Genomic DNA, 22,814 nt, shown 5'->3' on the forward strand with positions numbered 1-22,814 from the left:
TGATTTATTAAAGTTCATAGTTCCAGATATTATCTGACAAGGTTAGGAAATTCCTTCTTACTTCTACAACTTTGCTTTGTACATTTCTGAATCTTTAAAAATTCCTACAAAAGAATTATATATTATATATAATTGCAATTACAGGTAATGAAAACTTGAAACTATACCTAACAGAGGAATCTTAATGAAAATAACACTTGTCAAAGGAATTTGAGATCCGCTACTCACTATCCCTAGAAACTATCTGACATTTTTCTTTCTTGTAATTATCTTTTTGTATTCTCTAGTGATTTTGTTGTTTCAGTCTCAACTCAGGTGAACTGGTAGTTTTTTTTGGTTTTATAAGTTAAAATTATCTAACTTAAGTACTATGCTAAGAACTGGGAAAACATACATGCATGACCTTGCCCTGCCTTAATGTTCTAATAAAGAGAAGTGGGAGGTAAAAAGGGAAAAGGAAGCACAGCATTTTTTTTTTAATAGCCCTGAATAGACCTGAAGACCTGGTTCTCAGGAACCTCAACAAACATTTCAATTAAATAGTAACATTAAATAGTGGATTGCCAAGTCACATGTGATTTTGGACAAGAATATTTCATTTGTAAAATGAGGTAGTTATCCTAAACAACTCAGTTTACCATTTCTAAGATTTAACATAATATAGTAAGTCGCTTAAGTATAGCAGTCACTTAAATTTAAGTATACAAGATACTAAGTGAATATTGATAAATGGCCAAGGACTTCTGCCCAAATTATACCGAGTTTAGCCTTAAACAAATATCTCTATTACATTAAAATGGAAGTTGGGTAGAGGTTATCATCTAGAAGACCTGAAAAGTTAACTGATGTTCAAACAAGTTAAATGTTTTCCTAATTAAAAGTTAGGCTAAAATTGAAATTCAAAATTAAATACCTAGGCTCTCAGGAAAGAATAAGTAAACGTGTTGCAATAGCAGCACTAAGACAAGCTTAGCTCAAACAAGTCAAGGTCCCTCTAGCTGAGGCATTTATAAGTGCCTCCTAGATCATTTCAGGATACCCCTAACTAGATTATTTCCTAAAATTTCCTCCTCTCCAACCACCTAGCCTTTTCCTTACTCCTTCAGCTCACTCAGTTGTCATGGTTCCTGGAGGGAGTGCATCTGATCCCCTTATGGCAGCCCCATCATTCCTGTACCAAATGCATGATTTTGTCTTCTAGTGATGCAAATTTATTAACCTCCTGGCTACCAATCACTCTCCATTACACAGATTATAGATTGTTTCATTCTTGTAGTCGAATCTCCTGGCACCTAGTAGGCACTTAAAATGCTTGGTTGCTTGCTTTTAAATTTATATACCTGGTTCTTGGGAATCAATAAAAATGTGATTAAATGTTGACAGTGCATTTATCTCCTTGTGAGAACACTGGGGGGAAGAATCACTGGATTTAGGGTTGTAATGGTTCTATTGGCAATCTCCAGAAATACACCCTTGTGGACACAAACCAAAAGTAGTGCCTTGCTTTTACAGATATGACTTGTTTGAATGAGGACAACTAGAGGATAACTTTCTCAATCAATTCATGTGCCATTTCAAAAATCAAAATCTGAATTGGTATGTATAAATAAATTTTCTGGTATATCAAAAACAGATTTTACTACATTGTTGAGCCACTTCAGTTGTATGCAACTGTTCCTGACCCCTTTTCGAAGGTAGGTGGGTCTCTTGGCAATGATACTGGAGTGGATGGCCATTTCCTTCACCAGCCCATTTTAGAGATGAGAAAACTGAGATAAACAAGATTAAATGATTTCAACTAATTAACAGATTTCAATTTAGGAAGATGTCTTGCTAATTCTAAGCCCAGTGCTCTATTCACTGCATCACTTAGCTGCCCCAGTTTCTACCTCATTGCAAACTATTATATATACAAAATTCACTGAAGACTGTGTAAGTTTTTTATAGTTTATTTATGCTGATGAAAATCATTATCGGTCTTGAATAAACATCATCCATAGTTCCTTTTAGTCCTTCTGCAAATAAAAAAAAAATACATAAAAGTTACTAAAGATTCCAAACTGGCAATTAACAAATCAAATATCCATGCAAAAACATGTACCATTAGTAAATCAAGAGCCTGGTTATTTTGGTCAATGTTCAATATAACAGTATAACGAGTTAAATGAATGTTAATTTTATTAAGTACCAATCTATGGTATATATATATATATATAAATAAAAAAAACTTATCAGTTAAAGGTTTAGTTTTGAATGTTAAGATACTACCGGGGCTCTTAATAAAACATTTCTACATCTACTTCCTAAAGCACATGCTTCTCTAAACTGGCATATCAGTAACTAAAATGGCTACTCATCTAAACAAAAAGCTTGAAGTATACCTGGTATGAAATCTCCAGCTCACTGAATCAGTGGCAGAAGTAGGGAGAAAGATAAAGGGAAAAAAGTGTCATTAATAGTTACTTTCAAGCTCCAAAGGTAAAATGATTTGCATGTAAAAGCATGCAATCAAACACCTTATACTTTTCTTTTAGCTTTTCAGAGTAGTACTCAAGACACATTAAAGTATCTATTTCTAAACAATGATTTTACTCTTACCACTTACTTCTGGGAAAACAATCCCAATTACTATTAGATTCCAAAACAAGGTTCTAGTGATTTATAATCTCAAAATAGAAAGTTCATTAATAATACTTAGAACAATTTGGACTAAGTTAATAAAATCCACTCCTAATTTAAACAGAACAAGTCCAAGTACTTAAAGCAACTTTCTATGGTCAACAATATAAAATGACTTGAGGACCAGTATAATAGAACATTGAACTTAGAATAAAGTTTAAATTTTCATGCAATTTCCTTTCAAAAGATTTAAACTGACATACCTAGAAGAAAACAGCAAAAGCAGAATTTAGCTACTCAAGTTAAAAAATGTAAAACTACTCGACAACTGCCTGAGAACAATTGGTACAGGTACTTCCAACAGTCTTTTACACTGAATTCCCATGTAACTTACAGTATTAATTGTGCCTGATCTTAGAATTGATCATTCTCACTTTTTGTATCAATGCAGACAAATGGATAATTTGACATGTAGTAAATATACACTTAACATCATGTATACTGACAAAATGTCTCAATTGAGACTAGAAATCTAGATAGAAATAGGAAACAGAATAGAAAAGCTAGAAATCTAAATAGAAAAGTGAAATTAATGTAAACTCCATGCTGTATCAAAGGGCAAATTGTAATTTAATCTTTTTTTCATTCCTGGATCCTGCTCAACTAACTTTTGAAGCAGCACTGGGGAACCCATAATCCAAAATGCTTATTCTTAATGGTATCACTAAGAAAATAAGCACAGGAATTTTTCACAGGATTTTTAATTTTATCAGTGCCTAAGGCTACAAAAAATATTTGTCAAATTCCAATTTGTACTGGAATTAGAACATTTCCAATCAAGTTTTTAAAAACTCCATTAACTACTTTGGGAGATACTAAAAATTAACTAGAAATATGAAAATGGTTGGTGGAATACAAATATTATAAATATATGTATATGTGTATGTGTGTGTATGTACACACACACATTTTGACAGAATTTGCTTTTCCATTTCTTAAAAGTATACAACTCAAAAGTAATCATAATACATTTCCTTTATGGTGGGCCACTTAAAACCTTCAACTTTGTTTTTTAAAACAAAATAATTATAATGCCACATTTCCCCAAGCACAAAATAAACAGGTCTTATTTTGAGGCACCACCCCGGGGTCAACAATATAACATGCATTTCAGGAACAAAGATAATCAGTTTCCACTTTTTTGATCATTAACTGTCCTTGTTCTAAGGCATGATATTTTATACTACAGAATACCATAGAACTTCAACGTCCAAAGCAGACATGCAAAGCAGAAACAAAACGTGAGTGTGATGCAATCTCTACAATCACGCTGTGTTCAAACTCAGTACCTGCTAGACACTTCATTTCTGATGAACAAGAAATCCAAGAAAGTATGGAAGAAAGGCAAAAGAAAAGGTTACGACTAAATGTGGCACAAGCACTTGTCATTTAACAATCCACAATCTTTATTTCATTCAGACTCTAGGCTGTTCAGCATAATGCTAATATAAAGCTACCAGCAGGAGATATGATTTGTGGGGAACTGGAAAGTAATGCAGCAAACTTAATATAAGAACTACATCTCCCAGCCCTTTTGGGAGATATGCATCACGCTGATTCAAATATACTGTTCCTTGGGCAGGCAGCAATTTTAAAGACCTGATTAAGTCCTAAAGAATATGTATTCCTTTGCCCTTGATAAATGAATAAACAGGGCTTTTTAAAAAATTAAATGAGGGTTTTTTGATTCCAATTTCTAAGTCAGGAACAATATAAATGAACCAAAGTAGACCCCAAATTACCAATTTATAAAGTGGCAAAGCTAAACTACCAAAAGGCATTCTATTGTATAGCTTCTTAAAAATATTACCTTCTGTTATCCAGAAAAAGTAGGGGGAAAATATTAAGAAAAGTTATTCAATGAAGAAACCCTTTCTTTCTATGAAATCAATATTATATTGCATTGATTTACATTAAGATTCTTCCTTTAATCTACTATACCTTTTTGCCAGCACCAACATTTGCCTTTGCAGTACCCCTGACTTTCTTCATTCTGTTTTTGCGTTCCTTTCGCTGCTTTCTGGATGTCTTTTTCTTCTCATACAGGCCATGCTAAATAGGAGGAAATTAAGCATTCATCAAATAATCATCAAATAATACTCTTACTCCTTAAAGGTGTTCACCTATAGCTAGATCCCAACCCCAAGGCAACAGGGTCTTAAACACTGTTTTGTGCTTCATGCAATGATTTAACAACTGTGCTATAGGCAAATACTTCCATTAAAATCGGAAAAGAACCTAAAAACCTTGAAATATTAATAAAATCATTCTAGTATTCTATGTAAAGGCATGAAATTTTGCTATAAAAATCTAGTCTATCTTCCTTGGGAGACTAAACCTGCTGTCTTTTCCCATTACCTATTTTATTCATTTCACAACCTGCTTATCTTCAATCCAGCAAAATGAGAGTGAGCTCCAGGAAATAAGTTTTAATTCAAGTACTAGGCAAAGAAAGGCCTTGCCCTAAAGCTGGATGGGGAACTTTGGCCACAGAAGATCAGCAACCCCAGAAACAAAATGCTGGCACTAAGGGGCTTCAAAGAGGCACTGATTATACAGATAGCCTTCTAAAGGAATTGGGCCATGATGAGAGGCAATAATATAAGAAGATATCAAGAGCGACCAAAAATTAGTGAGTGGTGTTCAGGGATGACAGAAGAGACAATCTACTGAAGATAGGATGTACACAGAGGAGTTTCCCTTTACAGAAATGGCACTTCTTCATATAATACAAATTTTTATGTGCTGTTCTACTGCATTAATCATCAATCATAAGATACCTACCCTTGCAAGTCTGTGTTTTGGTTCATTTTTCTTTGCATAGTCAAGGGAATCATAAATCATGCCAAAGCCTGTTGTTTTGCCACCACCAAAATGGGTTCTGAATCCAAAGACAAAAATGACGTCTGGAGTTGTCTTGTACATCTTAGCCAGTTTTTCTCGAATTTCAGTCTTGGGCACTGTGGCCTTTCCAGGATGAAGGACATCTATAACCTAAAAAGTGTTTATAAATTATTTATTTATAAATTTATAAATAATTTTGCTTTCATATAATTAAGGTAAAGAATTAAGAAATTAAGGAAAAAAATATATCTGACTAACGTTCTTACCATCTGTTTTCGCTGAAGAAGTCTGTTTGTCATGAACTTCCTGGTTCTGATGGTTACAGTGTCATTCTGCAAATGGAATTTGGACAATTTAAAAAAATTAAGACAGATTTAAAGTCAAGGATATCTAAGTTTTTAAGTGCAAATCCAGCCTGACATACATGTTGGCTATGATGCAGATCATATTAAATTAGCTCTTCAGGACCCCAGACAACTCTATAACTATGTGGACACAGGAAATTTCCCCACTGGGAGTTTTCAATATTTAAAATCTAAAACATTTCTATGTCATGCAGCCTACTCCCTAGTATCTTCCTTCTGGGACTACAGTTCTCATTCTAAAAGGAAACTGTTCTAAAAGTATCATCAGGGAGATACAGCTTCTGTGTGGGAACATCAAGCCCATTTTGGGGGGGGAGGGGAGGAAGAGAAGGGGGGGAAGGAGAAGAGATTCAATTCAAGCTTCCCATGTTATCTTAGATCCTATTTTCCACACAAGGCTTTTGCAAAACAGTGTTTCATGATTTTAAAATTGTGGGGCTTTCCACTCTGACCCCATTAAGACTTTTCAGAATTTATTACCCTAAATCATTAGGTTTCTAAGTAGGAAGTTTGGTTTGGTGTTTTTTTTTTTTTTTTTTTTGGGGGGGGGATTAAAATTCTTTTGTAAAGGTGAGCTGTCCAGGAGAGGTTAAGGGGGATACAAAATGAAAGCAGTAAAAAATGGTCAAAAGGAGGGAAGTCTAGTTTTGCATCTCAGCATAGCAGCAAAAAGAAATAAATCACAATAGGCTGGCTTCTTCAGATTTTAAGACATTACCTGCAAACACTATTCTAATGGCAAGATAGTTTAAAATAATTGCAAAATAAGCAACAGGTTTCATGGCTTAGGATAAACTTACCTCCAAGACTCTACGCTAGGCACTAAGGACACAAAAGTGAAAAAGGTTTACAGACTAAGAAGAATAGACAGTACAATGAAATGAGAATTTGTTTCACTTGAAGGTAGGGTTCAAGTTTTAGTTTGTATTAAATTTCCTGAGGTCTCTTCCAACTTTTAGATTCTGCGACTCTGGTAAATCCATAATTTAGGGCAATCCTCAACTTAACCATGAGAGGAAAAAAAAAAAAAAGAAAAAAAGAAAAGAAAGAAAAACCAGAAAGGAAGCACATAGAGAGGGTCGTATGTCTATACTGGGACTTTAGCCTCCCCATGGGTAAGGGTCTCTAAACGGTTCCCCAGCAACTTAATACGTTTTCAGAACCACGGGGGAAACGTGTCGTGCAAGAACGAGGAACGCAATGACGCGACGTTGAGCCCGCATAAAACTCGGACCCGAGTGAATTCCCGCGGATTAGGAGGTGGGTTGGCCCTCATCCGTTTAAACTGTCTGCCCCCAGGAGATCTGCGGAGGGGGGAGGGGGGATCGGGTCTCCCTCTAGTTAACTAGAGCTGAACATTACGCGGCACATGGCGTTTTATTTATCCCAGTCTCACTCCACCCCACCCCCCCGGGAAGAAAGACTGGGCCCATTCCACGGATGACACAACCAAGACTCAGGGAGTTGTCAGCGCCTCCACAGACTAAGCCGGAGCCCCGGCCTCCCTTGCCGTCCCTGCCCTCCCATCGCTCCCTAGGCCCCAAACCAGCCCGGCCCGGCCCCGTGCCCCTTCTGCCCACAACTCGCCGCTCTTGGAGCGCGGTTCCCGGCTAGTTTCAACATCGGAGCGGACAAGAGGCTTCCAGGAGACGGGCTGAGAGAAGAGTCGAGAGACGAGCCGAAGGATGGCGCAGATGCGAGACGGATGGCGTCTAGACCCCAGGAAGACTCACCATGGTGGCGGCCGGCTCCTTGAGCAGCAGGAGAGGGAAAGGGCCGGGAGACGCAGCAACCAATCCTATCAGCGCTCTCCCAAGGACCCCAGCGGAAGGGGCGGGTATTAGATTTTGAGAGCTACCAAAAAGAGTGCCTGATTGAAAAAGGCCAAAGTCCGCACTCCATCTCCTTTCTTGAACCTCAGTAAAGACAGCTTCCTTTCCATTTCTGTAGCCAACCTAAAGGAACACTTCCTACCCTTATGACACCGGGGGAAGATGAGGATCCCAGGTGCTGAAGCTGTCCTGGACATAGCCTGATTGAAAATGACAAAGGCTCCGCCTCTATCTCTGAGAGCTCAGGTTCCTTTGTATCTAACCACGTCAATTTCTCAGCTCATGCATATTCATATATATTTATGTGTCATTTACATGATACTCATATAGGGACAGAATAGGAACTGAATTTGAAATTGCTTTGCATGTTGGGCACTCACACATGGGAAAACTCCCTCCATCAGTGCACAAAAGTCCAATTTGAATAAAAATACAGATAAAGAAAGATTGACATATGAACCTGAAAATGTAGGTTGGAGTCTATGCTAGTCATTCAACAATCAAAGCATTTAAGAGTTTATCATTTGGAGGGCAGCTAGTTAGTGCAATGGAAAAAGCACCAGCCCTGAAGTCAGAAGGACTTGAGTTCAAATCTGATCTCAGACACAGCTTCCTAGCTGTGTGATCCTGAGCAAGTCACTTAACCCCAATTGCTTCAGGGGGAAAAAAGGAGTTTATCATTTTAAAAAGGTTACTATGTGCCAAACATTTTGCTATATGTTGCTATATGTAACACAAAAATTCAAAGAAAGGCAAAATGTGGTCTGGTTCTCAAGGAGCTTTTGTATTCTAATAGAGAAAGCAAGCATGAAAATTATTGACTCCATCTTAGATTTATACAAGACATAGTAAGTACAAAAATAGGAGGACCAGGAAGAGTCTTTAACAGAGGGAGTATCTAAGTTGGGTCCTGATAAAGGAAGACTAAGAGGTAAACTGGAAAGGAGAGAACATTCCAGGCATGGGGACCCAGCCAATACCAAGGTACAGAGATGGGAAATAGAATATTCAAGAACATTACAGTGGCTAGACTTTAAAGGGTGTGGAAGGAAGCAAAGCATGAGAATGTCAAACAGAGAAATTCTCATTTTATTTTAGAAGAAGGAGTCAGTGTTATTTATTGAGCAGAAAAATGACATATTCAGAACAGTACTTTTAGAAGTATCACTTTAGCAGCATTGGATGCCTTCTCCCCAGACAGCAAGTATTCCAATATATCTTAAATGTGCAGTTCTTCTATACATATTTTCATAATTATCATATTGTACATATTTGTCATAAGGATTTTGCTTTTTTTTCTTTTAAATTACAAGGAAAAAACAAATTCTTGTTCATCAAAAAAATAAAGTAAAATGAAACATAAAAGGTAAAGTGAATGTCGAGAATGAAAGTAGAATTAGAATTTATGAAATTGGTACATAAAGGAAAGGAAAAAAAGATTTGAAATAGGCACTGTGGAAAAAGAAAAGGATCCATATGTGCAAAACTATAGCAGCACTTTTTGTGATGGCAAAGAATTGGAAAATAAGATGATACACATCAATTGGGAAATGGCTGAACAAGTTATAATGCATGATTGTGATGGAATACTACTGAAATTCCAAAAAAAAAAAAAAAAAAAAGATGAAAGGGATAATTTCAGAAAAATCTGGAAGACATATAAACTGATACAAAGTAAAATGAGCAGTACCAGGAGAACATTGGACACAGTAATAGCAATGAAATCATCAGCTATGAAAGACAGCTACTTTGGTTGATAAGATGAGCTAACACAATTTCAGAGGAGTTGTGAGGTTCTTGTTTGATTTTCTGGAAGTCTTTGAGTAGCCTTCATTTCAGTAGAGTAATCACCACAAGAATATCCAGGTGTTAAAGTCCAAATCCTTTAAATCTCCTTCAGAATCTAGTTTCCTTGCCTGGGGCCCTGGCCAGCTTTCTAGAGAGCCTTTCAGACCCTTGATCTTGGTCTCAGTGTGGGAAGTGCAGGAGGCCAGCCATCACAGTATTGTGAGATGAAGTGAATGAATCTGGCTCTCTGTCCCCGGCTGAATTTGTCCCAGCTTATATACTCTATACTGAGTATAAACCAATCATATCACTAGGAAACTATTATTTGTTGTAAGATTAAATCAATCCTACTGAACTTAGAGAACTATAGATCACCATTCTAAACTAGATAACCCATTGTCTCATCAATTCCACTGACTTTAACATCTTGTAAGAATCTTTGTTTCAAATACAGAGTTCTGGCCCATAACAAGGAGTAATGATGAAAAATGTAATCTAAGTCCAGAGAGAACTGATGAACTCTGAGTGTGCAGATTGAACTATGCTGTTTTTTTCACTTTATTTTTCTTGCTTTTTAAAATGTATTTTGAGGTTTACAAAGCATTTTCCTCAAAACAGTACTAAGAAGTAGGAGTTGCTAGTAGCATCATTGCTATGTGTCTGAGTAAATGGAGCCAGGAAATACAGAAACCCAGAGAAATTACTTAATTTGCCTGAGTTTGCCATTACAAACATTGGAACTTGAATCTTCTGACTTCAATTCCATGATAGTCCAGTGGTGCCAATAGGAGTGCAAGATTTAGAGCACTTAGACCAACTTTTGTGCATTGTTTTGTTTCCATGAATATCAAGGTGTTAAGAGTCAGTGACATGGTGTGGTGGATGGAGCATTTAAATGCTAGTGTGACTCTGGCCAAGTCAGTTAATCTCTCTCTGCCTCAATTTCCTCATCTGTAAAATGGGAATAATAGCACTGCCTCATAGGATTCAGATGAGATAATTTGTAATATACTTTACACCTTAAAGTGCTGATATAAATGCTAATTATTGTTATTACTATTATCCAATACCCCTGCTTTTACTGATAAGGAAAGAAGACCTAGGAGAAATAAAATAACAAGCATATTTAAAACATTAATTAAAATAGCTGATGCTCTCAAGGAGTCTGAATTCTAATGGGGCAACACATAAAGGGGAAACAAGGACCTCTGTGACCTTCAGTTTCCTCATTTGTAAAATAGGACTTATATTTCCTCTGAGTTGGTATGAAACTCAAAAGATATAATTTATGCAAGGTGCTTTTAAAATTTAAAAATATTATATAAATCTTGTTTGTAAAGGGCTGAAACTCTTGAGTTCATGCTATGAGTTTGGACAAGGAAGCACATAAAGTTAATTACCAATTGGACAATACTCTATTAGCATTTGCTTGGAAAATGGCCCACCCCACCATTCTCTGCGGGCTCTGGCTCAATCTGTTGGTGTATAGAGAGGTGAAGAGGAGGGAAAAAAGGGTGGAGTAAGAAAGCCAGAGTGACTCCTGGCCTGATTCTTGTTGCCATTTCCCTTTCGTCCACAAAGAATAAAGATCAAGGACTTTTACTGATCCTGACTCCAGCTGATTCTAAAGTATCCAGGGTGCTACTGTGGTCTTCACACTTGTTATTATTGATTCTCATCATGGTTCACATTTCATAGTTCTTTTATTTAAAAAAAAAATGTGAGGATTATTTCCCCATTTTATAGATAAGGAAACTGAGGCTTAGATTAAAGGATTCTTATGTGGAACTGGTCTTTTTAAATTTCTTTGTATTTTCTTGTTTATGTTCTCATTACATCCCGTCAGTGCAATAAGAAACAAATTACACTCTTTGAAAGCAAGGCCTGTCTTTTGCCTATTTTTGTATCCCCAATATTTAGCACAGTGGCTATGACAGAGTTTCAGCTTAATAAATTTCTATTGAATAGGATTGGATTGGATTGTATTAATTCCTTGAGGATAGATACTGTTTTATTTTTTATCTTATCTCTCTGGATCTGTCTTTACTGAATTAAATTAAATTGAATTGAACTGAATTAAATTCAATTATGTATATAAGTCTATATGAATATAACAAGTCAGACTTCCAATTCAGAATTTCTTCCTCTGTGTTACTCTACTCTTTCTGTTGCAGGAAGAGGATAAAGGGTGCAGGGTGGAGAGTTGAACCTTCAGACACTGCTTTGCCCTCAAAGCTAACACAGAATTGGGAGGGGGTTGGAAGTAGTTTTAGAAACAACTTATCAAAAATGGTCAAAGGAAATGAACAGACAATTTTCAGATGATGAAATTGAAACTATTACCACTCATATGAGTGTTCCAAATCATTGTTGATCAGAGAAATGCAAATTAAGACAACTCTGAGACAGATTGGCTAAGATGACACAAAAAAATAATGATGAATGTTGGAGGGGATGCGGGAAAACTGGGACACTGATGCATTATTGGTGGAGTTGTGAACGAATCCAACCATTCTGGAGAGCAATCTGGAACTATGCCCAAAAAATTATCAAACTGTGCATACCCTTTACCTAGCAGTGTTTCTATTGGGCTTATATTCCAAAGAAATACTAAAGAAGGGAAAGGGACCTGTATGTGCCAAAATGTTTGTGGCAGCCCTGTTTATAGTGTCTAGAAGCTGGAAAATGAATGGATGCCCATCAATTGGAGAATGGTTGAATAAATTGTGGTATATGAATGTTATGGAATATTATTGTTCTGTAAGGAATGACCAGTAGGATGAATGCAGTGAGGACTGGCGAGACTTATATGAACTGATACTAAGTGAAATGAGCAGAACCAGGAGATCATTATACACTTCAACAACGATACTATATGAGGATGTATTCTGATGGAAGTGGATGTCTTTGACAAAGAGACCTAACTCAGTTTCAATTGATCAAAGATGGACAGAAGCAGCTACACCCAAAGAAAGAACACTGGGAAAGGAATGTGAACTATTTGCATTTTTGTTTTTCTTCCCGAGTTATTTTTACCTTCTGAATCCCTGTGCAATAAGAGAACTGTTCGGTTCTGCAAACATATATTATATCTAGGATATACTGCAACATATCTAACATATATAGGACTGCTTGCCATCTAGGAGAGGGGGTGGAGGGAGGGAGGGGAAAAATTGGAACAGAAGCGAGTGCAAGGGATAATATTGTAAAAAAAATTCCTCTGGCATGGGTTCTGTCAATAAAAAGTTATTATAAAATTAAAAAACAAAAAACAAAAAAACAAAAAAAAAAAAGAAGGTAGCTAGGTGGCGCAGTGCATAGAGTACCAGCCCTGAAGTCAGAAAGACCTGGGCAAATCACTAAACCCCAATTGACTCAGAAAAAAGAAAGAGAGAGAGAGAGAGAGAGAGAGAGAGGAGAGAGAGAGAGAGAGAGAGAGAGAAGAGAGAGAGAGAGAGAGAGAGAAGAGAGAGAGAGAGAGAATATAAACAAAAAGAATGTTTTAAAAAGCTTCTTCAAAAAACATTCTTTAAAATTCACACTGTAAATTTTACTTGCTTACTTGAATGTATATGTCCTATCAGACATTACCTTGACTTTTTTGTCTGAGACTCAGACACACAAGACTTTAGTTGGAAATCTATTCCAAAAGGACATTGTCTAGCTCACTTAATGATAGGCCAGAAACCCTTCATTTACATGATGAAGATGCTAAGGATGACTTCATTCTAATTCAAATTCTAGCCTCTCTGAATTCTGATTTCCTAATGGAGTTTGATTGAACCTTCTTCGTGTTTTTTGTCTTTTTAAAAAATTTATTCTAGACAATAATATGCCACACAAAGACAGTAATATGATGGAAAAAGAATTGGACAACCTTTTCCCAGCTTATTACAGGCTACCAACACGGCACTTCCCTAATCCATTTCATCAACGTGATCAATCAGTCAATAAGTAGATTGGGCTAGTGTATCAAAAAGACAACGTACAAAATGTTTAATCAATCTTGATGAGCCTGATGTATTATGTGGGAAATGGCGCAATAATATCTGTTGCTACTACAGCAAAGAAGATAAAGTGCTCTTAGATTAAAGTATTTATTTAGCTTTGCTGAAAGCCAGGCATCAATAGCTATCAAATATATAGACAAGAGTATTTGAAAGGATTTGCCTGTTATTTACAGTTTGTTTTTTTAAAGGGCATTTTTGGCTTTGAAAATATAATGACTCATATGTATATAGTAAGTTAAGATTTATTACATTATTGCCATGCACACTTAAAAGTTCTGTTTGCTTTTGTTTCCTTTTGAATTATTTTCCTTTTTTATAATTTTCACAGATTTGGGGTTATATTCATTATTTTCCTGGCAGTAGTTGAGGTTCTGTTATTCTCCTGTTCCTATTTCACTGCGTCAGGAGTTTTCCCTGTGGGCCTTGCAATTTTTTACGTTTTCCCTTTCTTGGGATGAATTAAGGAGGAGAGACTCGGCAGCTGGGATACCTAAGTTCAAGTGCTCCCTGAGATTGCAGTCCTATGAGCATGAGCGCATCACAAATCCCCAATGGTGTCTGGCCAATAGCTCCCACAGGATCCCGCTGTCAGACCAGTGCTCCTAACCATCATTCATGGAGGAAACTAGGGAAAGGGGACCAAGCGTCCCCTCGCCCCTAACCACTGATCAGCTAGGCAGAAGGAGAAAGCCGCAAATCATGAGCCACCCCCTCGACCCCCATCTCCTCTCAGACCTGATGGAGAAAGCCCAAGACCCTGACCCCGAGCGCCCTGGAGACGAGCCGTCCTGCCTTTCCGGTATCATCCGGAGAAGGAATCCCCATGGGACCTTGGGAGCTGCCCCTCCGGGTGCTATAGCCACCATGACTGAAGACCCACAAAGGAAAGTTCTGGCCCCCGAAGCCCTTGGCCCTGTCAGGGTGAAAACCAGAAACCGATTCCCTCTATCAGTGGAAATGACATCAAAGAAAAAGCGTTTAACCTGCTTCGCTGCCACACCCTCACCCCTACGTGGCGCCTCCACCATTAGCGTGGGAGGGAGCCCTTTGAGAACGGCGACTGTCTCTCTTTTCTATTTCTAGCCCCGGTGCTCTGCACACAGTCAGTAGTTAATAAATGCTCCATTCATTTAATCATCCACTCATGTTACACCAGATGCGGTGGTATCCGTATCCCGAGATGCTCCCAGTTGGTCCATCCTTCCCCTAAACTCTGGGTCTGTGGGCTTGCAGCTGCTGCTGCGCCGGCTTCAGCTCAGGGTAGCAGAATGGTCCCTGGGGGTGCCTGCCTCCCCCTTTTCTGCTTCCTTTTGCATATGGTTTCCCCATTAGACTGCAAACTCCCTGAGGGCGAGGATCACCTTTCATTTGATTACTTGCATCCCCAGCCTTAGCACAGTGCCACGTATGCAGTAGGCGTTTAATAAATGTTAATGGGTTGAGTTTGTTGGGTTGCATGGCAATGGCTACACTCTACCGCAAGTGGTGAGAGGCAGAGGCGACGGGAGGGGTTTTGCAGAGAACGAGCGAGCACCGTAACTGCACTTCCCGGAAGACGTCACCAGGGGACGGTATAAACAGGCGTCAGTGACAGCAGTATCCCTGCTCCTGCGCCTTTCCTTTTGCTCGGTTGCCGGAAGAGGAAGTGTCCGGCAGGCCGTCTCTACGGAAGCCGAGTTGGGTCCGCCGCGGTGGCACGAGCGAGGCCGAGCCGGGGCCCCGCGTGCGGCCGACCCACACTCTCTCTGCATCCCCAACCCCGGCTACGGCCCCAGGAGTCTCCGGAAGCAGCCGCCCAGCAGTCGCCACCATGGTGAAGGAGCAGTTCCGCGAGACGGATGTGGCCAAGAAAATGTGAGTGCAAGGGATAGTGGGGGAGCGAGGAGGATGGGGAAAACGTGGGGGTCAAAGGTCGCGGGATAGAGGGCGGGGGTGCTTGAATCTGGTCTTTAGCGCCCCCCTTTTGCCTGTGGCGCTTTGTGGGCTCTGAAGCGCTTTGCTCCCCACTTCCTACCGACCTAGACACCGGGTCGGGTGGCCTTATGTCTATTTTACAGATTAGGGAAACTGAGTCGCAGAGGAAGTATTCCCCTGCGTGGGCATGGTGTCATCCGCCCCTCCCGTTTGCTCCGTGTCTTCGGGGGAGGGATAGAAACCCCGAGTTCGAATTCTACCTCGGATACATGCCAATCACGGGAACCCCGTGCTCGGTGTTCCTGGGCGTCTGCTTCACTTTGAATGTAATTAATAGAAAAAGTTATGTCTCGAAGACTCCGAGTCCCGGCCTGCGGCTATGAAATTCACATGCGTGTATGTTTCCAAGGTTTCCCCAGCCTGGCTTTCGCCTGTCATTCAGTTACCTTGGTCGAGGAGCATGTCCTATTAAAAAGTGTGTGGGTGTATTTTTTGCTGGTGTCTGTCACGTTGCAAATGTAATTGTCATTGAACTTTTTTTTAAGTCTCCCGAACACAAAGGAATTTGGGTGCTCAGTCCCAACAAAGCTGTAGGTTTCTTAGTGTTTTTTTGGCAACTGATTTTTAACCTAGTTTCTTTCCTCCTTTTTATTTTAGAAGCCACATCTGCTTTGGAATGAAGTCACCTGAAGAAATGCGCCAGCAGGCTCACATCCAGGTGGTCAGTAAGAACTTGTACAGTCAGGACAATCACCACTCCCCCCTGCTTTATGGGGTTCTTGACCACCGGATGGTAAGAGGCTCTTTCCACCTTTGCATCTTGTGAAAAGTGGTCAGCAATTGGCTGTCGCCTTTGGGAATAACAGGGGTGGGAAGGACTTATGTCTGAGAATCCACCATCAGACAGTCTTCCAGTCGGTGTGGGGATCCTGCTGGTTTATTTGTCTCAACGAATGGCTTTCCTGGAACTTTTAGTGGATTCCCTTCTCGTAATTATTCTATATTTTATTCCCACTTGTTCCTGTCAGTCTGTAAATTTTCCCTCATCACACTGAATTTGAATCCATTTTGGAGCTGTTGTTGCTGACTGGTGGTCTCTTAATTCCTAATCTGAATTTCTCTTTGAGATGCAGTGATCCTTGCTGAAATCCCTGAGGATGTTTCCTTCCTTTTCCTTTGATATAAAAACTAAGTGTTTTTGCTTTCTCGAAGAACAGAGTTATCCCTATCTTCCCTTCATCTCCCAATCCCACATATATCAATTTAACTTAATATGCAGAGGGGGCCTTTAGATTTCCATGGGGCCATCCCAGTACAGAAGTGTAGAAATTGTAAATGACATCATGCTCAGATGGGTGTGGAGATATCTCCATGTGACTGACTACCATAATTTCCATAACTTGTCCTTTAAATAGGGGTAAAGTAGAAGACCTTAAGCCCTAAATGATGTTATGGGTCAGAACTCTGAAACAAGGATTCTTACAAGATGTTAAGTCAATGGAATTGATGAGACAATGGATATCTAGTTTGGGATGGTGATTAATGGTTCTCCAAGTTCAGTATGATCGATTTAATCTTACAACAAATAATGGTTTCCAGTGATATAATGTTTGGTTTATACTCAGTGTAGAGCATATAAGTTGAGACAAACTCAGCCAAAGGAGGCAGACAGACTCATTCCATCGTCCACCTTTGTGGTGGCTGGAGGCTGAAGCACAAGCCCTAGGACTCAGACTCAGAGGCACAGAGGACAAGCGGACTGGAGGCAGGAGCTCTCAGAGCCAAGGAGAGAGAGATTCATTTCCATCTTCATCAGCTTTGTGGTGGCTGGCCTGGCCTCCTGCATTTTCTCCACTGAAACCAACTCCCCTCTGAAGGTCCGAGAAAGCTAGCTGAGCACCAGGCCAAGGAGACAACAAAGATTTTTGGACTTTCACGTCTGTCTATTCTCATGGTGATTACTGAACTGAAAAGCAGGAAAATCAACAAGAACATTACAGATTAGAAGTCACATTTCCTTTAGGCTTTGCACAGTTTCAAGCACTAAATAAATATTCAAATAAATATGAATTTCAGGCATTAAATAAATGAATATAAATACAAAACAAATATAAATGATATCTTGATAATTCTGTGCTAGTGCTTGCTGGTGAGTATTGTGTTTCTCATAATACTTAACATAGACTACATATATCAAATGAATGAAAAATATTAAATCTTCTATGACAAGCACTTGATCTCTATATAAAAATAATTTGATCTCTATTCTTAAAACTGCTAACATTCTGATAAGGAAAGACAGTACATAGAGAAAAGTCTGAAAGACCAATGAAAAGATAGTCTAATGGTATGGCAGAAGGCAAATGGCTTTCTCCTTAAGGTCCAAGCAGTGTCTTCCCATGGGCTGTGAAGCCTGAGAGTTCCAGCTTGCCACATTGACAAGGGAGGATGGAGTCTGGGAATGTCCATTTAGTACTGGAAAAAAAAAAGGTTAACTGACGTGAGATCTGTACCATATTTATCTTTCTTGTCACCATTGAGTCATGTGAATCTGTTTTTATTTAAAGGGTACAAGTGAGAAGGATCGTCCTTGTGAAACTTGTGGAAAGAATTTAGCAGAATGTTTGGGTCATTATGGATACATTGACTTGGAATTGCCATGTTTTCACGTGGGATACTTCAAAGCTGTAATAGGTGTTCTACAGGTGAATTGATGAACATTATTTTCTGTGGCAAAGGTCTCTGGGATGTAAATTCTAGAGGTGTTATTGAAAAGTATCTCCTTGAGTGGGTGATTAGATAAGTTTTGTACTATGTTTTGTATATTTATGTTATTTGCCAATATAATTTGGTAAAAACTATTATGTAAGGGTAATTTTTATCTTTGGGGAAATGATGTTGCTATTTTCTTTAAATAAATTTACTTTTGTTTAATTTTTTAAAGATGATCTGTAAAACTTGCTGCCACATTATGCTGTCCCAAGAGGAAAGAAAACAATTTTTAGATTACCTAAAAAGGCCTGGTCTCACTTATCTGCAGAAAAGAGGGCTCAAAAAAAAAATCTCTGATAAATGCAAGAAAAAGAACACTTGTCATCACTGTGGAGCTTTCAATGGTAAGTTCTCAGTGTTGATTACCTTCTCTTGCTTAGAATCATGTTTTATGTTTAAGGATTGCTTATTTTGTAAAGAAGGAGTCTGAATTTCAAGAAGCCAAAATCCAATTGACAGCTTCATTGGATAATAGAATTCCCCACAATTTTCCTGAGGAATCCCTACTTTTGACTTTCCCCAGCTCTGATGATTGCTTTCTTGACATGCTGGGGTGCTGAAAGTACAGGTTGCTAACAGGATTGGCAGGTGGAGCAGAGGAAGCTGGATTTTTTATTTTAATAAATAATTATTATGATATTGTATTATTCATTTATTATCTGAATTATCTCCTCTGTTAGACAGTCCTAAGGTCTATGAGGAGGGGAACATGTCCCAGCAGCAGCGCTCAATATCAGTTTATAAAGTAGTGCAAGAGAATGTCACAAATAATGTCCCAGGATTTCAGAGTTTGAGGGGGTCTTATCAGCCACGTGGTTCAGGCCATACTTAGAAAGGAATCCTCTTTATAGTCCATCAGAACAAAAGGCCTCTGATGAAGGGGATTCCCTCACACTTTGGAATGCTTCTGATTCATCTCTGTTCTGGTTAGCCTCCTGGATAGCCTACCATTTATTATAATCTTTCTTTGTCTGGACCCAGAATTGATCCTTAAACCCTCAAAATCCTTTGACCAGGCCAGCCCAGAGAGGGGATATCACTTTCTTATTCTAGGAAGCTGCGTTTCTCTTAATGCACCCCAGAATCAAGTAAGTTTTTTTGACTGCCCTAGCAAACTCTTGATTGATGGGGAGCTTGCAGTTCACTAAGCCCTCACTTCTTTCCCATGCAAGCTGCATTCTAATGTGCTTCCTTCAGCTTTCTCCCTTAACTTTGAAGTAAAATTTTTGCACCCAAATTGAAACTTGGCATTTATCCTTATTCTATTTTATGTTGTTAATCTTCAGCCTTGGGCTCTAGACCATAGAGATCTTGTTGAATACTGACTTCTCAGCCAATGCTTAACTTTCTCTATCAATTTGCTGTCTTCAACAAAATTGATCATTTTGCTATCTCTGACCTTGTCAAGTCTTTTATAAAAAATGTTCATAAGATAAGCCTAGAGATCTCCTTCCAAATTTACACTAAACCATTCCTTCAGTCTAGAGGTTAAACTGATTCAGAATCAGTTTTGAGTGTATCTAGCCAGACTGCCTGTCTTTACACTCTACTACATAGATTGATGGACATATGTGGACACTGCTCTTCTTTTCTTTACTTATTTTTTCAATTAACTAAAATTATTTTCTTTTCTTCCTACCTCCTTCTCTTTCTTCCAACTGAAAAAAAGAAAAACAAATCTTGTAACAGAAGTGCAAAGTATTTTATATCAGTCGTGTGGCAAAACTATGCCTTCATCTACGTCTGTCATCTCTGTGTAAGGAAGTAGATAGCATGTTTCGTCTTCTAGAATTGTGGTTCTTGCTACATTGATCAGCGTTTTTCAGTATTTTAGAGCTATCTGTCTTCACAGTGTTATTGTGTTTCGTCTTCTAGAATTGTGGTTCTTGCTACATTGATCAGCTTTTTTCAGTATTTTAGAGCTATCTGTCTTCACAGTGTTATTGTGTATGTTGTTCTGTTGTGCTCATCTCACTCTGTATCAGTTCATACAAGTTTAGGCCCTTCATCAGTTCTTCCTGGACAGCAGTATTTCGTGACCAGATGTCATATGTTAACATTCCACAACTTGTTCAGCCTTTCCCCAATTGATGGGCACCTTCTCAGTTTAGTTTTTTTCTTTAATCTCTTTGGAAGATAAAACTAGTAGCTGTATTGCCAAGTGGGAGGGTAAGGTACAGTGTGATAGATTTGGAACCTTGTTCCAGAATCTTCTCTAGAATTGTTAGCCCAGGTCACATTTCTACCAGCTGTATATAAAAGTACCTGTTTTCCCACAGACTGCTCTACCATCTGTTGTTTTCCTTATCATGTTTGCTATTCTGATGGGTGCTAGGTGGGTCCTTTGGAGGCTTGAAGTAGCATTTCTCCTAGTGTTAGTGATTTGGAGCTTTTTGTTGTTGTTGTGTAGTTAGAGATAACTTGGATTTTTTTTTAGGAAACTGCCTGTTTGTACCATTTATCTGCAGAAGAATGATTTCTTAAAAATATATATTAGTTGCTTAGAGTATCTTAAAAATAATTCCTTTATTAGAGAAATTTGCTGCAATTTTTTCTCCATTTAACTTTTCCTATCTAATTTTAACTGCATTGGTTGTGTTTTTGTAAAGATTTTTAAATTTTATGTGAGCAAAATTATTTAATTTTATCTTTTATGATCTTTATTTCTTATTGGTCATGAACTTCAAATATTTTACATGTTCTATAATTATTTTAAATGGAACTTCTCATTCTATCTCTTCTTGCTGGGTTTTGCTGGTGATATACAAAAAAATGGATAAATTTTATATCTTCAACTTTCCTGAAGGAAGCCATTAATTCTCCTTTCTTTCTTGACTCTAGCAAAAATATTTTGAGCAAACTCTTAGGAACAGGTGGTTACAGGAGGTCCCTTCTTCAGGAGTCTTATTCATCATTTTGAATCTGTTACCCAGAAATCAGGCTCCTACTCACAAGAGCCGTCTTCTTCACTAGAGATTCACTTTTTTCCTGTTCATCCCTTGCCTTCATAAGCCACTACCATTGCCCCTTTTTGCCCAGCCTCATCTCTGGCCATGCTCCCTGGGTTTCTTTCAGCAATATCCCAAGGGAAGGGACAGTGAGCCTAGAGAACAGATCTTGGGCTACTGGGCTGGCTCTTCCTGGAGAGATGGCCAGCAGCCACCTCAGTGCCCTCCTCAGGAGGGATGGCTCTGGCTCCCCGCTCCGCAGTCTCTCGGCTGTCTGATCCTTACTGGCAAGGCAGCGGCTTCCCCCCTGTGTCTCAAGAGCCCTCGGCTGTATCTGAAGTTCCAGCTGCACCAAGGACCTTCCATTCTTGGTGACCTTGACTGATGTTTCCCCTAAAGCATGAACTCTCATGTGCTAGTGACCTTCCGCTTCCCTTCAAGGAGGGCGCTTGGTAGTCTCTGGGTCCTGGCAGAAATGTTTGTGCCACATAGTCACTCCTCACCAACTCAGGATCCCCCTTGTCACTGTGGTGCCTTCGGATGCCCCCCTTCTGTGGGCCTGGCCCTCCTGAAGCCCCCTGCACTCCAAGGGCCCTCCGGGATTCTCCTCCATGTTTAAGACAAGCCATGAGCCCTCCAGGTCTCCTGAAGAATGTTTTTACTGTCACTCAGCCCAAGTCCTATTTTTGGGTCCCTTTGCACACACACCTTCAGAAACAGAGCAGAGATGTTGAAGTACCAAGAGCTAGCTAGTCTTAATGTGGCATTTTAAGATTTGCCATGCTTTTTACACATCTAATTCATTTGACCCTCACAGTAATTTTGGGAGAGAGGTGCTATTGGCCCCTTTTACTTGGGCATAGAAAAGTTAAGTGATCTGCTTAAGGTCACATAGTGAGAAAATGTCTGAGGCGGGTTTGAAACCTGTCTTCCCAGCTCAGGCCTGGTCTTCTAGCCACTGCACCTCCTGCTGCTTCTGGAAAAGTAGAACTTTTAGGTTAGCTACAGTCTGCATTCTAAAAAGTTTACCGTGATATTACTAATAGGCAGTTAGACAAAGAAGCAGCACCTTTCCCTGCCTGGGGAGGATACATTCCCAGATTGAGTTTTTAAAAGATAGGTAATAATATAGCTGTTCAGGGGAAGGAGGAAGAGCTTTCCATATAGGAGACTAAGGCACAATCCTGTGTTGTCTGTTGGGAGGGCAGGGGAGTATCCAGTTTAACTGGAATATCACTATAAATCATGATGAACCTGTAGGGAAGCCTCCTCTAGACCCCTAGTGATTTGAATTGGCCGGGATCTCAGTGTGTGCTCTGGGACATGGTGATAATTTTTCTGTTGATGAGGACTGCACTTCAAATAATTGAAAGACTAAAAAACTGACCAACTAAGTCTCAAGAGAATTCATTTTGGAGCATATAATGCTTCTGACAGAGAAGACATGAACTGAAGGTGTAAAAAGAAACATACATTTTTGGACACAACCATTAGGTAGATTAGTTTTGTTTAAGGATGGCTTTTTATTTGTCAGACTTTGGAGGTTATGTGAGGGAGGAAAATTAGCAATAATGGTGCTAAAAAAGAAGGGGTCATTGAAAAACTTCTTAAAATGCAGAAGAGAGAAAGCGAAATTCAGAAAAAGCACAGACTAGTAAGAAT

At 39.0% G+C, this 22,814-nt stretch overlaps 2 protein-coding genes across 5 annotated transcripts in view; one reads left to right on the top strand and one right to left on the bottom strand.

Moving 5' to 3' along the window:
• Nucleotides 1-1,933: 1,933 nt before the first annotated feature.
• RPS24 (ribosomal protein S24) lies at nt 1,934-7,670 on the bottom strand. 4 transcript variants are annotated; one of them, XM_051982024.1, is made up of 7 exons: nt 7,476-7,658; nt 5,790-5,855; nt 5,464-5,673; nt 4,621-4,731; nt 3,969-3,986; nt 2,382-2,403; nt 1,934-2,015 (listed from the first exon to the last, which is right to left on the bottom strand). In XM_051982024.1, exons 1-5 carry the CDS (start codon nt 7,509-7,511, stop codon nt 3,981-3,983), a joined length of 429 nt encoding a protein of 142 aa, XP_051837984.1. In that variant the 5' UTR covers nt 7,512-7,658; the 3' UTR covers nt 1,934-2,015; nt 2,382-2,403; nt 3,969-3,980. The 4 variants fall into 4 exon arrangements, with proteins under 4 accessions (XP_051837984.1, XP_051837985.1, XP_051837986.1 ...); XM_051982025.1 differs by lacking the exon at nt 3,969-3,986; XM_051982026.1 differs by lacking the exons at nt 2,382-2,403; nt 3,969-3,986 and having other exon boundaries at nt 7,622-7,670.
• Nucleotides 7,671-15,166: 7,496 nt separating this feature from the next.
• POLR3A (RNA polymerase III subunit A) overlaps nt 15,167-22,814 on the top strand; it is a 42,315-nt gene continuing 34,667 nt past the window's right edge. The window contains exons 1-4 of the mRNA XM_051982021.1: nt 15,167-15,372; nt 16,090-16,225; nt 18,000-18,137; nt 18,377-18,548. Coding sequence (XP_051837981.1) covers nt 15,329-15,372; nt 16,090-16,225; nt 18,000-18,137; nt 18,377-18,548 — 490 coding nt within the window. The 5' untranslated portion in view covers nt 15,167-15,328. The remainder of the gene's footprint in view (nt 15,373-16,089; nt 16,226-17,999; nt 18,138-18,376; nt 18,549-22,814) is intronic.

Source organism: Antechinus flavipes, chromosome 2 (assembly GCF_016432865.1).
Source record: "Antechinus flavipes isolate AdamAnt ecotype Samford, QLD, Australia chromosome 2, AdamAnt_v2, whole genome shotgun sequence".
NCBI lineage: Eukaryota > Metazoa > Chordata > Mammalia > Dasyuromorphia > Dasyuridae > Antechinus > Antechinus flavipes.